The 17,198-nt window shown below is 45.8% G+C and overlaps 1 protein-coding gene across 4 annotated transcripts in view; it reads left to right on the top strand.

Moving 5' to 3' along the window:
• Positions 1 to 1,712: 1,712 nt before the first annotated feature.
• The window catches only part of kmt2a (lysine (K)-specific methyltransferase 2A), a 42,430-nt gene continuing 26,944 nt past the window's right edge, over positions 1,713 to 17,198 (top strand). For 2 of the 4 annotated variants that reach the window (XM_085184110.1, XM_085184109.1), the window contains exons 1-6: positions 1,713 to 2,130; positions 10,851 to 10,923; positions 11,052 to 14,389; positions 14,919 to 15,096; positions 15,845 to 16,073; positions 16,451 to 17,178. In XM_085184110.1, the coding sequence (XP_085040236.1) occupies positions 1,885 to 2,130; positions 10,851 to 10,923; positions 11,052 to 14,389; positions 14,919 to 15,096; positions 15,845 to 16,073; positions 16,451 to 17,178 (4,792 nt within the window). In that variant the 5' untranslated portion in view covers positions 1,713 to 1,884. The remainder of the gene's footprint in view (positions 2,131 to 10,850; positions 10,924 to 11,051; positions 14,390 to 14,918; positions 15,097 to 15,844; positions 16,074 to 16,450; positions 17,179 to 17,198) is intronic. The other 2 variants (XM_085184111.1, XM_085184107.1) reach the window with 2 other exon arrangements.

Here is a 17,198-nt window from a genome sequence, read left to right as displayed (position 1 = left end):
GTCAACTGCAAATTAAGGGAAATATCTCATCAGCCAACCAAATGGCAGTAAATCAATGAATTTAGTCAAGTCAGCTGTATTTGTATAGCACATTTAAAAGACATCAAGTGTCGGCCAAAGTGTTGAACAGAGGGGTAAAAGATAGAATTAAAGTAAATGAGGTAAATTTAGCCATGTAGATATGACCAAGATGACCTGCTCAAATTCAAACCGAGCATCTGAATGGAGAACAAAAGTGATTTACACGTCCCTTTGATCTAGACTGATTTTAAGACCAATACTAGGTGTTTTTAAAAAAGGTGTTACACATTAAACATAAACAGATATCCCTATCACTTATGTGTAGTTATTTAGTCCTTACAGAGATAACATAACCACACTGTTTGAAAATTATCTTGTTTTATTGTCACAAGTCATGGATTCCTTGATTATGTGCTGGCTGGTTGTGTTCCTGGTGTTCCATGTAAGTATTACCAACAGGGAAGTTGCCAAGTGCCCGCTGGTGAACAGACTGAAACCTCAACACTCACAACATGATTGAAGGGTGTTTCTCCCATCTCTTCCTTACGATTTTAATTTTTGGTGGCATTAAAAATGCTAATACTGATATACCAGTCTGCCTCTACTTTGAACTTGACATGACTGTTGGAGCCAGACAGCCTGAGCTAAGTATTTCAGAAACTGCTGATCTATTGGGATTCTCCCACACAACCATCTCTAGAGTTTACAGAGAATGTCTGAAAAAGAGAAAATATCTAGTGAGTGGCATTTCTTGTGGGTGAAAATATGTTGATGAGAAAGGTCAGGGGAGAATAGCCAGACTGCTTCAAGCTGAAAGGAAGGCAACAGTAACTTAAATAGCCACTAGTTGCAACTAAGGTATGCAGAAGAGCATCAGCAGAAGACCACACCGAGTGCTGCACCTGTCAGCTAAGAACAGTAAACTGAGGTTAGTTTGCATAGGCTCACCAGAATTGAACAACAGAAAGTTAGAAAACATTGCCTGGGCTGGTGAGTCTAGATTTCTGCTGTGACATTTGGATGGCAGGTTCAGAATTTGGAATAAACAACATAAAAGCATGGATCCGTCCTGCCGTGTATCAATCGTTCAGGCTGCTAGTGGTGGTGTAGGTGTGGGGGATATTTCTTCCTAAATTTGAGCTGATTAGTACCTGAGCATTGTTTAAATGCCACAGCCTAACGGAGTATTATTTCTCACCATGTCCATCCCTTTAAAACCACGTGTAAAAATCTAACCTTTTTCTAGAGGGTAATCTTGCCTGGGTCAGTATACCCAGGGCCCGTTTGCACACAAGTAGCCTACTTGCTTTCATGGACCAAATGTGCCAAGTATTTTTAGTGATTTTTTTTTCATTATGTACGTTTTTTCTCTTTTCTTTAAGCATGCACTTTTGATGGAAGCGAATAGCTTCATTATGTTGTGGCATGCTAGTCTCCTGCTTCAAGTCACACGCACTGTGACCCAGATTGTTTACAGTGAGTATCTTATCTTGTTATCTCTGGGTTTGGCTGCAGCTCAAAAAAGAAGGAAAAAAACGCACTTATGGCTTTATCTTGTTTATCTGGTATAAGAAACAACACATGTTGTAAGATATCAGTCTATTCCTCCTCGGTGATTCAAACGCACCTCCTTCCCGGGCAAAGCCCCTGAACCTGATTTGGAATCAGCCGTGCAGAGTCAATAGGGCCGCTGAGAAAATGCATTGTCGGGGTTTCTTCAGTTCCGCCCCGCAACATGCATAACGATGTTCTCGGCCAGTGAGAACGCTGTGCTTGGTAGAGGTTGTTTATGTGGAGTGCTCGGTAAGGGTTCCGCCCACTGAGGTATCTCCGATCGCAGGGCAGACAGGCAGAGAGTGTAAAATGGCGCACAGCTGTCGGTGGCGGTTCCCTGCTCGGCCCGGAGGGAGCAGCAACTCCGGTACCGGGAGGAGAGCGGGCCGAATCAGGGTTACTGCCTCTTTGCGGAGTGTCTCGGGAGCCCACCCTAATGCAGCTGGGCTCGGACCCGGGTTTGATGCTGCACTACAGGTCTCTTCGGTTATCGGGAGCAACCTGCAGAAATTTCGGGATGTTTTGGGGGAATCGAGCGACTCTAGCAGCACGGAGGTAAGGACGGGGATGACCCGGGAGCATCGGTAAGACAGCTGCGGGGCCAGAGTTCACGCGGAGGACCGCTGGTTACATGTGAGGCAGGGAGCTAACGGTTACTGTACCCAAACGTTGACCATCTTTCCGTCTCCCTGACGCTTAGTGTGGCTCTGAGCAAACTTGTCATTGCCAAGATGCTCAGTTAACTTTGAGTTGGTTATGTGGCCTTAAACTCTACAGTAACCCGTTACAGCGTTAACTTTAGTTAGAAGCAAGAAAAAACGCCAAATTATTTTATAGATATCTAGTCTCCACAGCTCTACTGGAAAGAAAGTTTTCTGCTCCTCAGTGCAGAAGTGTGAGGACGGGCTACATCCACTCAGTTTTGGGTGAACCAGTGCTAACGCTAGCTCGGCCAGAAGAAACCTTGGTGTTACAACGCTATTACAACGTACAGTACACGTAACAAACAACAGCGATACTAGTTTATTTGGTGACCAATGTATATGGCGTAACTAAGGTGGGATTACTAGTTAGCAAGTTGTTATTAGCCTGGTATGAAGCCTTCATGCCTGCTTTCAAAATCATAAACACTAACACGGTAAAAGTTACCGTTAACATATTAGCTTTAATGTTAACCCACTGCAACTAACCAGCATTTAAACACGTTTTTAATAAATGGTGGCGTCCCTGTGGTGTAACAGCACCGTAGCTTCATGATAGCGTGTTATGTGTTTGAAAACAAGACGTGTCAACTTGAAGGAGGTGAGAGTACACAATTGTGGTTTCTAACTAGCTAACGTGAACTTAGCGTCTGTCTCCAGCGAGAACGGCTACTCCTTATTCACTTTACCTTTGCCCCAGCTCTCTATATGGTTATCTTTGCCAGCTAAATAGCTTCGTATTTGCTCCGACGACTGGCTGTTGGGAGTGAGGTGTCAACCTCCCAACGTAGCTGCTCGGTTAGCTCGCACGTTAGCTGTCTACATCTTACAGCTAAAACTACACCACCATTCTTCTCCTCCTCTCCGTGAGCGGCTTTATAAAGTTGCAGTTTTGCCCGGGAGGTTGCTGCGTTCCCCCCCGATTAGCATATTGCTATGTAGCGGGTTAAAGCATCGGAGCTAAACTTGGCTGAGCTCATGCTCCAAACGAAATCAGATCTATTGCTGTTTAGTTTTAAGCTAGGGCAGCTACCATGCTACGCACTACGTCGCGCTAGCCATCGGGGCTATTGCTGATGCATAGGAAAATGGGAGGTGGACATGTTTTCCCCTTCTCTGCACAGTCAGTGCGTAGCTAGTACCAAAATAATATCGGGTTTATAATGTTCTGAGATGACGCCTGATACACAGCTACACGGCGTTTGGCCGTTATTGAGTGTATATGTGTATAAGGTTTAGTGTGTGAATTCGCCGTGTTTTATCAGAGCAGTGGCTGGTGACAGTGCGCATGCAGGGCTGGCTACAATAACAACGAGCCCCTTCTTGACGGACCTTGTGATGTGGGGGTGTGTTCGCCTTAGCGAACTACCATCTTCCTTCTTCATGATGAGCAGCATGCGTTCATTGCAGTGGGAGTACACCGTGTGAGGATGTTTACCACCATCCAGTCTCAACATGGACCACTACTTATTTGTTGTTTGTTTTTTACTAAAGCACAGCAGTGCATGTTTGCTCCTGAGACGTTTAACTGTAGTTTAAAAAAGAAATTTTGTTCTCACATTTGACATTTGGAATCTCCCTTTGGACAATATAATACATTTTATTATTATGTAGCTGCACGGGGTTGTGGAGTATTGAAAAGTAGTTAATAATAGTTTATTTAAATTTTAAGAGAAAGTTTAATTAATTTTTTTAACTGAAATAATATATGCGAGCTGGAGGTTCGGACCATGATTGGACCATTAAATCCTCTAAACTGCTTTATTTACTTTTGGAGTGCATTTGTACTAAATCAGTGTTACATGGCCCATGGAAATACTAACTTTACTGACTAATTTTGTGTTTAAATGGCTTTTTAAGCTTTTTCGATCCCTCCCGTTTTTACTTTGGAGCACTGATAATGTATGTGTAGAGAGATTTGTCTGTAAAACCCTAGGGCAGCTTGAGTTGTATGAAGATTTCTGACACAGCATAGTGATTTTTTGGGGTGTGACTGTGCACGTAAGCATAGGTTGTCCAGAAATGGTTAAGGCAAAGAGTTCTCCCATTTTTGTCCAACTGATAAGAAAGCATGCTATTTTGGGCCTTACCCAAGAGCATCATATTATTAAGAAATGGTTTTACTTATTAACAGTTCCTCCTGCTCTGTGTATCAGTTTATAGCATTAGTTTAGGATGCGTGGAGACAGACTGGATCATTAATTCCCCCTGGGACCTGAATCCTATGGAAGTTGTGGACACAGTATGGTGATTTCATTGAGAATCAGTGTAGTGCTTGTCTGGCCAGATCTGGGCAGGATTGTTCAGGCTCACTGCAGCCTGCTGAGTGCACAGGGCGACCCTGAACAGAGCGCCAGCCGGACACTCTCCTGCCCCTCCTTCCTTCATCCAGGCAGAAAAACCCAAATCCACTTCAGACACACACCACCCTGTCTGAGAGGCAGAGGAACTTTTCTTCTGACAGCTGCCACTTTGGAATGGATTACTAAGCCTATTGGGGTGGTTCAAATGGGTGCTTGTTGGCTGTTGCTGTCCAAATTAAGGCATTTATTAGCTTTTGTATGTCTGCTGGGAATTCAGCTTCTTGATCCGGCTAAATTGTTGGTTTTTTTTTTTTTTTTCTTAATAATCTAATGTAGTCAACATTGATCTTTGTTTCTAAAAGTGACTTTAAAACCCATACAGCCTTAACCCAAGTCATGCTGTTCCCCTGAATCAGACTTTTTTTTTTTTTTTAAACATAATTTTTCCTTTTTCGTTCTTGGTCCATTACATCTTGCCTTCTGCTGCCTCCACTTTGCTCTCATGTAATTACCAATGTTTAATCATTCATACAAAACTACAGCTCAATAGATGTATCAACCTAAATGTCTCTTTGCCTCACTGGTTTGAAAGAAATGGTGTGTTTGAGCGGAAGGCGCTTGGGTCCAGCAGGTGTTTGGCCTATTTAAATAGAAGACCCCCGCCCACTGCCACCCATACACACACCCCTCCTCCTGGACCCTTCTTACCCATCCCCGAGACATCGTGTGGATTGGAGCAAGAGCTTTGTGTCTGCTTTTATTCCAGCCCTCACAAAGTGCGGCGGCTGAAAGAGTGCAGGCAGGGATATCAAAGGGTGCAGGGCAACCCTCCCCACCCACCTCCCAATGGGATAACGCTGGGTGGAGAATTAGTTACAGACCCTCCCACCCCTCCCATCCACGGCTTTATTCAGCTACAGCGGGCGGCAAGGAGCTTTCACCTCTGCTTTTGGAGTTGCCTGACTGGGAGAAAGGCGGCAATTGTGTCGTCTTTCTTACTCTTTGTGCGTGTGCGTGCGCTTGTGTGTGTGTGGTGGTAGGGGTGTCCCTCAGACTTTATGTCCCTCATTGCAATCAGGAGTAGGCGTGTCTGCTTTGTCTTTATCTTGATTAAAACTTTAATTCAAGCTGCCTCCTTAGATGGTTCAGAGGGAATGTGTGTTTGTGTGCCAGCCTGTGCAAGTGTTACTATGTTTGTGTGTGTTTGTGTAGAGAACAACACTCTGCCCCCCCCTCCCCAATAATCAGTCTGCTTGCCTTTGTCCACTGACAGTTTCCTCGTTTCCTCACATGTGAGGTGTGGAAAGAGAAGGTACCCCAACACGGGAGTGTGTTTGTTTTGGTCTGCACACTGTTGAACAAATGTGAAGCAGTTGCACTTAGTGTTTGGACTCTTGAAAAAACAAATGCCCACCTTTTGCTCAGTGCTGACAGGGAGGGTCACAGAGCAGTGCCACTGCTTTCCCTGCTGAGACCTTCTTGAACAGATATGTCATCACAGACATATAGGGTTATGAGCTCATTGCCAGTTTGCATTTCTGGAGCAGAGCACGGTGTCTGTGCCGTAAATCTAAAGGAAAGCTTCCAGGAATGAGTCAACAAAATGTTTTTTTTTTCTAGACTACCGGGGAAGAATGACTTCCTATAGAGTGTCTATTAGCATCAGAATAACCCTGGAAAACCTATAAATCTATGTGACATCCCTTTCCTGCCCTCCTTTTGCTCCTCATCACTTGTTCAGATGTCTGAAAGTGGGTAACTTCTTAGTTTAAATGGAGCTTATGTAAATTTGATGATATTTCCACACATATAGTGTATGTGATTTAAAAAAAAAATTAATTTAATGTTTTTTGCAGTCAGGGTAAGGCGAGGATCAATAAGGTAGCTCCTTTGACTGAGGCACTTTCCACACTGCAGCTGTGTCTGGCATTGGCTTCTGGCTTAAATCCTTGTTCTAGTAATTAGTTTTGTCCAACTGCTTCTTTATCCACTTTCTTCTTTAGCTTATTGCATTTAATACACTTGTATGTAACTGCCAGGTAAATGCATCGTCTCTATTATAGAATATCACATTAACATAAAACTATGTGCTTTTCCATGTTGCTGCTAATGTGGATGGAGGTTCAGCCTTACATGCAGAAATCAGTGAAAATTAAGATCCTGGGATCCCAGCACCTTTCATAAACATAGAAAAACACATAAAAGTCGTAAGCTGTAATGAAACTGCGACTGATTAGTAGTGGTTAGGTTTTCCGGTAAGATCTTGATGTGGTAGGTGTTTGGGTAGCTGCAGAGTATGCTAATGTGTTTGTTACTGACTTGTGAATCGTCACTTGTAACAGCAGTTGTTTGCTTGTTGTAAACTTTTTTACTGCCCATCCATTACGGCCAACCGTGCTCATTAAATGACTGGCGCGTTTTAAAGCAGAAATATCAGCTGTGAACTAAAGTGTTTTTAGTATGAGTGAGAGAAGTTTAACTTAAAAATGGCCTTATTTTATTTTCTGCCAAATATATTGCAACAGTGGTGGATGCTCATATTAAACATGGTAAAAGTAAGGATTTCAGCACATGTGCAAATAATCCCTCTGACTCAAATACTCACTTTCACTCACTTTTTTTCTACTCTTGGCTCTGTTTGATATAGATAGGGGGATACCCTTAATATAGTCATCTCAGGCACAGCAGACTCCTCCAGCTCTTCTGTTTATGATGCAGAGCCAGGTAGAAGAAATTTGCTTGAAAGAGAGATTATCTTAAAAAAAGCTTCTTTCAGGAAGAGAGTGAACTGAGGGGCTGCCCTGAAGCTCAGCATGAGATTAAAAAAAAAACAAAAAAAACAACATGATTTGTTTTTACTGCAAATCATGCACGACCACTATTGGTGCTGGGTAGGGGTTTAGATGTGATATCTAGTCATACTGGTAATTGACTTGAAAAAGGTGAGACAAACAATAAAAGGGAAAAGTTGTGGCCGTGGTTAAAGCTTGCAAAGGTTTGCTGCAGATTCTAGTTTCAGGTGGGAAATGAACCCTTCTCAGCACCTCCCAGCCTTCTTTATGAAGCGTTGTACACCTCTTCCTTACTTTCTCCACTGAATTTAAATATTCATTGTAAAGTAAACTCAGTAGATCATTAGGGGACATGCTGACAAATCACAGTAAGATTTTTTTTACTTTTTTCTATACATATTCTGCTTCTATTATTTTGTCTGCTTTTGCTGTTCCGCCAGCCTAAAAGTGTAACTTTGGTTAACAAGAGCTAACATACAGTAGGTGGTTAGAATTGCTCTTGTTTTGCTAAATCTGGAATTCAAGAAACCTATCCAAAAAAACCCAGAGAGATGCCGTTTGGAAACCCACCCGTTTAGCAAGGAATGCGTTTTGTAGATCAAAGCTGGGTTTATACCCTGCCTTAGAAACAGATCCATCATCTGCAGCCCGTCATCTGTAGTCAGTTTGATTTCTCCTAAATGCTGTCTTATAAGGCGGTGAAAGTCCCATTAGCTTTGTCAAAGTGCAAAAAGCTCTGTCAGAGTGATACAGAGAAATAAACCTCCAACCCAATTCCCATCTGTTTCACACCTGTCAGGGACAGTCCCTTGCATGTCCTGAAAATATTAATGATGCTTCTGTCATGAATCAGATTGGTTTCCCTTTCTCCAGCTTTAAGTAATTTATATCACTTAACTCATGTATGCATTGATCAGTAAGATGAAAAATGACAGACCAGCAGGGAAGTAGAACTGCTCAGGATTTCACACGGTGAGAGCGACGGCAAAAGCGAGCAAAGATGAAGGGTGCTCTTCAGCTTAAGAGATAAAGTGGAAGGGGGAAAAAAAACAACAAAAAAGACAAACTCTGGTCTTTCCAGTAACCCCTTTCATCACTTGCACGTCGCACGACAACGTAGTACAAAACACTTCACCTCAGTAGTATACTACGGTGTTTGTTTACTTCTTGAAGTTACCTCCCTGTGCCTGCACTGCTATTGAGCTCATGGTGAGCTGCGTGTTCCACGCGCTGCTGCTCAGTGCTTGTCAGTCAGTGGTAGCGAGCGCGTGAGCTAGCAATGAGAGACTGACTGACTGAATGTGCGTTTGGAAGCATGGCAGAGAGCAAGCAAGATTAAGAGAGGCGGGGGGGAGGAAAGGGGAGTCTTATCTTGTGTGTGGGAGGCATGTTTAGATTGGGATTTAGGAAGCTTCTGCACGAGCATGTTCAAAACCTCATCCCCTTTCATCCTCACTGCTCCCAAGAGAGCGGTGCGCTCCCTCCGTTGTTGATGGTGCATGTGGTCAAGATGCTGCTTCCTTGTCTCTTTTCTCTCCTCCTCTCCCTCCTCCCACAACCCTCCTCCTTTAGCTCGTCGAGCATGCTGGTTTGCCTTGTCTTTGCTCCCCTCCCCCCATTTTCACTCCTGTGTTCTGCTTGTTTACATCTTGATGTGCAGCTCATGCAGGGGGGTGTGCTACCCCCCACCCCCCACCCCGCCCACCAAACTGTGTATGTGTGGCTGACAGAATTAGTACATGATCACAAGGGTGTGTGTGTGTGTGTGAGTGAGTGAGTGCAGGTACATGCGTCTGTGCAGCCTGCTCTACGCACTTGCCTCTGGCAAAGTACGCTGTAATGTCATTGACTGCTCACATTATCACAGCGACTCTGTGCTGTCCATCGGTACTCCCCCCGCCCCCCGCTCCGCTCTGCAACAAACACCAACCCAGAGCACCAGCTTGCTCAGAGAGGAGGATGCTACAATTACTGTGAGAAGAGGGTGAAATACAAAAAGAGCGAAGCATAAAAAAGGGGAGGAAAAAAGAAGCTTGAATGCACCATGAGCAGAGTGGGATGCTTAGATAAATACTGCAGGCCAGGAAAAACAGCGGTATTGACTGTCTGTTATTGTTGTTTGTTTATATGTGGAACAGCTGAAAACCGGCATTTGAGCACACATTAATGCTTCTTATGCTTTCTAATTAGATCCTACAGTTTGTCGTGCCTCTCAGCCACATGCAGCGTGTGTAACTCTTAAATGGTGCAAAGCAGTTTGCATGTAATTTTGCACTTACACTTAGATCGCAGCTGCTCTACAAACTGGGCCAGCGAGACCTTTACTGCATCCCCACGTGCTGCTATAAATAAACATGACGAAATGACACACTCACCTCCACTCTTAAGCACATTGATTGTAAGAAGTAGTAGCACACAGTGGAGCCCAAAGATGCTAATCATCACTGAGGGAATTTTTCTTTTCTGTTGCACTTCTCAAGGGTACATTGAGACATGAGAGTAAGGATACATTTACTATGCCAGAGTGGAGCTTACATAATTTCCCAAAATATTGAAATTAATTCAATATTACTGAGTAATTAAAGTCACATCATTTGGCAGTTATTAACCGTGGATGAAATATTTTATGGTGAAACATCAAAGTTTCATGCTAAAATTGCCTAAACTGATATATTTTTTAACATGTGACCATGATTCAGTGTCTGAATTCAGCTAAAGGCACAGATGCATCTAAGTGAATCCAAAGCTCAGACTGCTCTGGCTCAGCCTTAAAGCCACACTTTACATTTTTGCTCCTCTTGTTGAAAAGATGCCACTAATGTGTATTTGCTCTGCACTTCAGGCCTCATTGTCTTTTGTGCCTCTTTGCTCTGTCTGCCTGTGTAAGTGCTGTAACTCAAGGAGCAGGAGTACAGTGCTATGTGTTAGTCACCCAGTAAGACTTAGACGTCTGTGGTGGTTTGAGTCTTCTCAAACGTTAGGAATGCTATTCCAAAAACCAGAAAAATATGAGAGCACCAGAGTAAGCTAGAGTAGTCTGTCTTCAGGCGATCGAACACACTCAAGAGTTGCGTGTTCCTCTTGTAATCGGAAGGTTGCCGGTTCGAGCCCCGGCTCGGACAGTGTCGGTCGTTGTGTCCTTGGGCAAGACACTTCACCTACCGCCTACTGGTGATGGCCAGAGGGGCCGATGGCACGATATGGCAGCCTCGCCTCTGTCAGTCTGCCCCAGTAGCTTGTAGCTTGCCTTCACCAGTGTATGAATGTGAGAGTGAGGGGTCCCGAAAAGCGCTGTATAAATGCAATCCATTATTATTATTATTATTATTATTCAATAATGACTCAAGTGTTGCACATCTAGGCCATCTCACTGTTATGTACTATGATTAATGCTCTAAATATGGTCTGTTCCTGTATTTTAGCATTACAAAATGGTGTGATCACAGGCAACTCATCTTTTTCCCTTTCTTGTGTTGTAGGAAGAAGCATTTGAAGGATTTGGACCGGTTGTTGAACAGAAGCGAGTACAGAGCCCTTCAACAACTTCCTCAGGTAAAATTTTAACCCGTCTTGGCTATCAGGGACTTTATAGTCACTTTGAGATGACTCTACCTGTACAATTTTTCTATAGGTGTTGCTGTTTGTGCCTGGTTATTTATTTGTTTTTCTGGTTTTATCAGCAGGACCACCTATACAGGAGAAGAAGCCAAGAGGGCGCCCGCCACGGGTCCTGTCCGCCCAGAAAATTGCTGCAAGTCTACCTTCCCCATCATCCTTTCCCTCCCCAACACAGGACAAACCTGAGGGACCTGAAAGACCAGCTGAAAGGGTGAAAAGGCTACCTGGGAGGCCACCTGGGACCGGAGAAAAGAGAAGAGGCCGACCCCCTTCTTCAAGTAGCAAGAAAGCTTGGACTACGGGAAGCCATGCAGCAGGGGAGGACACCAGGCAGGTTGGGTTTGAGCTGGACACAGAGGAGGACAAGGACAGAAAGGGTGGCAAGAAGGTGCCAGTGGGCTCTACTCAGCCACATGATACTGAGGCGAGGTTTTCCAAAGGTGGACGGGGTGAATCCAAAGTTACCAACCTGAAGAGGCTGACAGAGACCAAGCTCACCCCTCTGAAGTCACGCCTCAAGACTTTGCCCGGTGTTCCCCGACGCAGACGTGGGCGACCACCATCAGCTGAGAGGCTCAAAGCTGAAGCAGCAGCTGCTGCTGCTGCCCAGCTGTCTACCTCCATTGAATGTGGGGAAGGGAAACATAAAACATTCAGGATCAGAGGTGGGGCCGCAGAACCACACACACCTCAGCAGCCCATGCTAAGGAGTGTGGATGGCACTGGGGACCAAGACTCTTCTAATCCACCTGCCTCCCCACTTCCCTCCAAGCCAGGCAGAGCGGTGGGCCTCAGAAAAAGCCCTCGGCACAGAAAGCCAGTCAGAATCGTCCCCCCGTGTAAGCGCCCTGATGCTACCATCGCCAAACAGCTGCTGGAACGTGCTAAGAAAGGAGCACAGAAGCGACTGGAGAAAGAAGCTGTAGCCATTGGGGGTAGTGGGGGAGGAGCCATTGAAGCTGGCATCAGGAAGACCCCGCTGAAGAACATCAGGCAGTTCATCATGCCCGTGGTCAGCACTGTCTCCCTTCGCATCATCAAAACACCCAAGCGCTTCATTGAAGATGAGGGGAGTTTTGGAACCCCAGCACCCCATACAAAGATACCCCGCTTAGACACAGCCCCTTCATCTGTCTCCACTTCTGCCCAACCTGCCTGCACCATTTCCTCATCCCCTTCTTCTGTGCTTGTCTCCTCTACATCTGCTGTTACTAGCGCTGGTACCACTGCCCCGACTGACTCTCTCCCGCCTCCTTCATCTCCTGCCCCTGTTCCCTCTGTTCCATCAACAGCTGCCGGTCTTCTGAATAGCAGCAACAGCAACGCAGCCAATGGGAGATTCAGCAGTAGCGCGCCATCTTGCGGCTCAAGTGCTGTGTCACAGCATTCCTCACAACTCTCTTCTGCAGAGTCTTCCAGGTCCAGCAGCCCGAGCTTGGATGACTCATCGTGCAACTCCCAGGCTTCGGAGGCCACGCAGGCTTTGTCAGAGCCAGAGGATCATTCTCCGTCCTCACAGGGAGAGAGGGAGGCCAACCTGCTACACACCTCACAGCCTGCGTCTCCTCCCTCTGAACCGGAGGCAGAGCATGTGCTGGCAGAGAGGAATCAACGAGGCCGGAGACGGCAGGGGGTCAGCCAGGGGGGTCAGAAACAGAGGGGAAGAGAGACGCTCACCACTGGGATGAAAAAGCCAATCATCAGCCCACCAACAGGAGTGCTGATGTCCTCCTCTGCACTTGTAAATTCCCAGCAAGCTTCATCCACAGCTTCTTCGTCTTCTTCACCTCCCCCTCTCCTCACCCCTCCACAGCCTCCCCAGTCAACCTCCACTGGTACAGCTGCTATTAGTGAACACCACCCCCAGTCGTCTTGGATGCCTCACCCCATCCCGCCATTCCTCCCTGGACCGTCAGTGCTGCCCAGCTTGTCAGACAAAAGAAGTCGCTCAATTCTGAGAGAGCCCACCTTCCGATGGACATCCCTGTCCCACCCGAAACAGCAGTACTTTTCCTCTGCTAAATATGCCAAGGAGGGCCTTATACGCAAGCCGGTATTTGACAACTTCCGTCCTCCACCTCTCACACCTGAAGACGTCGGGCTGGGTGTTGGTGGGGCAGGGGGAGCTGCTCCGGTTGCATTTCCAGCACCGGTCACCGGAGCGGGAAGTGGCACTCGTCTGTTTGCCCCTCTTCATCCCCACGCTCACCACCAGCACCCCCCATCATCCCGCTTTGACTCACCACTTCAAAAGCGCAGCCCGTTGCTTCGTGCTCCACGCTTTACACCCAGTGAGGCTCACTCTCGGATATTTGAGTCAGTTACCCTGCAGTCTTCTTCGGGGAGCAGCCCTGGATCAATCTCCCCACACCAGACGCCACCCAGCTCCACCAGAACCCAGCGGCGTAGGAGACGGCCGGTTCCGGGAACACTACGTGGCCATCCACGGTCTCCATCCCACTCGATGACCAGACGCAGCAGCCAAATAGGAGGCCAGATGTCCATGGGGAAAGGGGCCTCAGAGATATCTGTGCTGCCAGGCTCTGCCTCCAGTAGTAACCCCAGCTCTTTGCCAGGGGTGTCTGCAAGCCCGCTAGCCACTAGTGCCTTAACTTCTGCTCCTTTCAACACTTTCTCCACGGTATCACACGGTATACTGGCCTCACAAGGAACACCCGATAATCGAAGAGGGGCCACTGGAAACCCACCTCCCATGTCAGCTGCATCATCCGGTTCTTCCCCACTTTTCCCTCTCTTTCCTCCCAGTGGCCAAGACACAGGGCGAGGAGCTGGGAAGGGAGGTAAAGAAAAATGTTTGTCCACTCCCCAGGAACCTGCTCAGAAGGAAAAAGAGAGGGATTCTGAGAAAAATCGTGAGAAGGAGAAGGAGAATAAGAGAGAAGGGAAAAAGGATTTGGAGAAAAGAAGTCGGGTTTCTACACCAGATGGCTCCCCTAATGCACCTTCTAGTCTGTTTACTGTAGATGGGAGGGACTCTGATGGTCTTGCTCCAAAAAAGGCTCCGGGGAGAAAAAAATCAACATCAGCTGACACGGTTTCTGACACCGCTTCCTCAGATGTGCCACCTTCCACTGGTCCTGTGTCCTTTACTAAAGGACGTCTGCCTAAGAAAGGCAGGCCCTCTGAGAAGGGAGCAGAGATGGAGGATGGGGAAAAAGAGAAAGAGAAAAGAAGTACTCCCAGCCAAAATACACCAAGCCTCCCAGTGCATCCCAGCAGACAACAACTTCCTGTTTCCTCTATTGGAAAAATTTTATCAAATTCAGAGAAACACCCTGTGACTGACAAGCGGGTAGTTGGACTACTGAAGAAGGCCAAAGCCCAGCTCTTTGAGATAAAGAAGAACAAGCTAAAACCTACAGATCAGGCAAAGGTCCAGGTCAGTTTCATGTTCATGCGTCGCCTTCTTAAAGTCTCAACAAAAAGACTGTCTGGTTTTCTCATTTAAATCGTATAGTCACAAGCAAGTGAGTTTGACATAATGCTATGAATGTTTGCTATAAATAGAAACCTGAGTTTGTACTCAGACTGAAACTTGATAGGAGGAAAGTCCCACGGAGGGTGTTACTTAAGGGGAATTCTCCTCGCTTAATGCATTATGCACAAAACAGCAGTAGCTTTGCTTATGAAAGTCCTTTATGCAGAATCTTCATCTGTTTTTATTTTTTGCTGTTAATATGTAAATTGGGTTTTTAAGGACACGCCTTGCACTCCTGTTTCCACATCTTCTTAATCTTCACCTGCACACTGGTCAGATTGTTCACATCTAACGTAACTAACATCTAACAATAAGCTGAACATGCTGTCTTTTTGCATTGCAAGTTTGTGCATTTGTAGGATTGTCTTGCATATTTGTTATCATGATGCTCTTTATGAGTATTCGCTGCACTTTTTGCGGTGGTCTGCAGGGTCAAGAGAGTGATTCGTCGGAGGCATCAGTCCGTGGACCGCGCATCAAGCATGTATGCCGTCGTGCAGCTGTGGCTCTTGGCCGTAACCGAGCGGTGTTCCCTGATGACATGCCCACACTTAGTGCCTTGCCCTGGGAGGAGAGAGAGAAGATCCTATCTTCCATGGGGAATGATGGTGAGACACACCTGCATATTTGAAGTTTACTGAATTGTCTATAAAGTGCAAAAATCAACACTCTTTGGTGTGGATGATATTATTGTTTAGTTGTTTTAAATGGTAAACTTCATGGTAATCTTTAACCGTTTTAATTAAAAAAAAAAAATAAAGGTACAGAGAATAGTTCAGCTTGTGCAAGACTTGGCTATTCTGGGTGGGGTCTTAATTGGGACTGTGACATGTGTACACTTATAATATTGCAGAGCAGCGTGAGCTAAATGGTTTTTTATTCATGACACAACATTTGTGCAAGTCCTGAAACAGTTTGGAGCACACAATGATGACAGGCTAATCACAGGAGAAGAGAAATTCAATCATTGATGGGCACACAAGTACACAGTGGAGTGGTGATGGAGTGAGAAGCGTTTGGCTGCCCCGTCCCTGTTATTTTGACTGGTCTCATGTCATGTTGTTACATGCAAATTTTTGAGGCGAGATGACCTAATAGTGATGGTCGGGAATTAGGTTAAATAAAAACCTATCAGTGGCTAAAAAATAAGTTGTTATTGATTTATTGACTAGATGTATTATTTTTAAAATAAGCCAGAATTTAAGATTCATTCATTTGTTTAAAAAAATAATTTATTTATCAATATTGTAAATTTCTTCATCTTTGCCTTCTTAATAGTGCTATTTTATGACTCTCTGTGTTAAACTGTGTGTCAGTAATAATGAAATACTCCTTTTCTGGATTTTTTTTTTACAGACAAGTCTTCAGTTGCGGGCTCAGAAGAGGCAGAGCCTCAGTCCCCTCCCATAAAGCCACGGGAGACCCGGCAAAAGGCCGTTCAAGAAGCTCCTCCTAAAAAGGGCAGACGGTCGCGGCGCTGTGGCCAATGCTCAGGCTGCCAGGTTCCAGAAGACTGCGGTGAATGTACCAACTGTCTGGATAAGCCTAAGTTTGGAGGGCGAAACATTAAAAAGCAATGCTGCAAGTGAGTATTATTCCTGACTTGAAGTCAGCAGCTTGGCATGCACGTTCTTGGAAATGTAACTATGCTATGTGACAAAATATAATGGGCTGTTACTGTATCCAGCTCGTTCATTATGCTGATGAAGTGGGAGGTATTTGCCAGTGAATCCATCTTTTTGGTTTGTTTTCAAAGCTTAGACAATACACTTATAGAGTCAGAGTCTGTCTTAAAATGTCTTCTTCTTCCTCCTTTTCTGTAACTGTAACTAACAAGATTCATTAGATCAACATCCAGCACGAACAGTTGATGGTAGAAGTATAGATGCATCAAAGACATCGTCATTGTGGTGGGAATTAAGGGCAGGATGGAAGCTAAAATTTTGTGAATCTCCTTTTCAGGATGAGAAAGTGTCAGAACTTACAGTGGATGCCCTCAAAGATTCTTCAAAAGCAAGGTAAAGGCAAGAAGGACAAGAAAAAGAGGCCACCGGAAAAGAAAGAGAGCCTCAATCCGGTGAAAGGACCAAACTCGGACTCTGGCCCCAAACCCATTCCTGCTCCAGCAAAAGAGGAACCTCCCCGTAAAAAGAGCCCTCCTCCTCCTCCTCTAAGGCAGGGAGAGGAGAAGTCAAGACAGCCATTATCCAAGCAATCATCGCCAGCCCTCGCATCCTCCCCTGCCCCGGCCGATCCCCCTCAGGCCTCCGCCGCATCCACAGCCCAGGCTCAGTCTCCCGCACCGACGTCAGAACCCAAGCAGCTCACGGTCCCAAGCGGTGCCCCCGGTAAAAAGGGGCACAAACCACAGCAACCTGTACCGGCTTCCACCTCCACGTCATCTTCTTCCACTTCATCGTCTTCTTCTTCATCCTCATCATCTTCTTCTTCCTCCTCCTCCTCTTCCTCCTCTTCATCGTCATCTTCTGCACAAAATTCCCCCTCTCAGTCTACGCAGTCTCAGCCGTCATCACAACAGCAGCAGCAACGGACACTTACCAGTCAGGCATGTTCAAAAAAGGATGCTTCACCCAAGATTTCGCCAAATGAACCCAAGAAAAAAACACAGCCGCTGCAGCAGCAGCATTCAGTGCAACAGCAGAGCTCAGCTACAGTAGTTTCAGATACAGGTAAGTAAATAGCCATACCT

This window comes from Neolamprologus multifasciatus, chromosome 14 (genome assembly GCF_963576455.1).
Source record: "Neolamprologus multifasciatus chromosome 14, fNeoMul1.2, whole genome shotgun sequence".
Taxonomy (NCBI): Eukaryota; Metazoa; Chordata; class Actinopteri; order Cichliformes; family Cichlidae; genus Neolamprologus; species Neolamprologus multifasciatus.
Note: the sequence above shows the minus strand (reverse complement) of the source record. Positions and strands in the feature narration are given on the sequence as shown.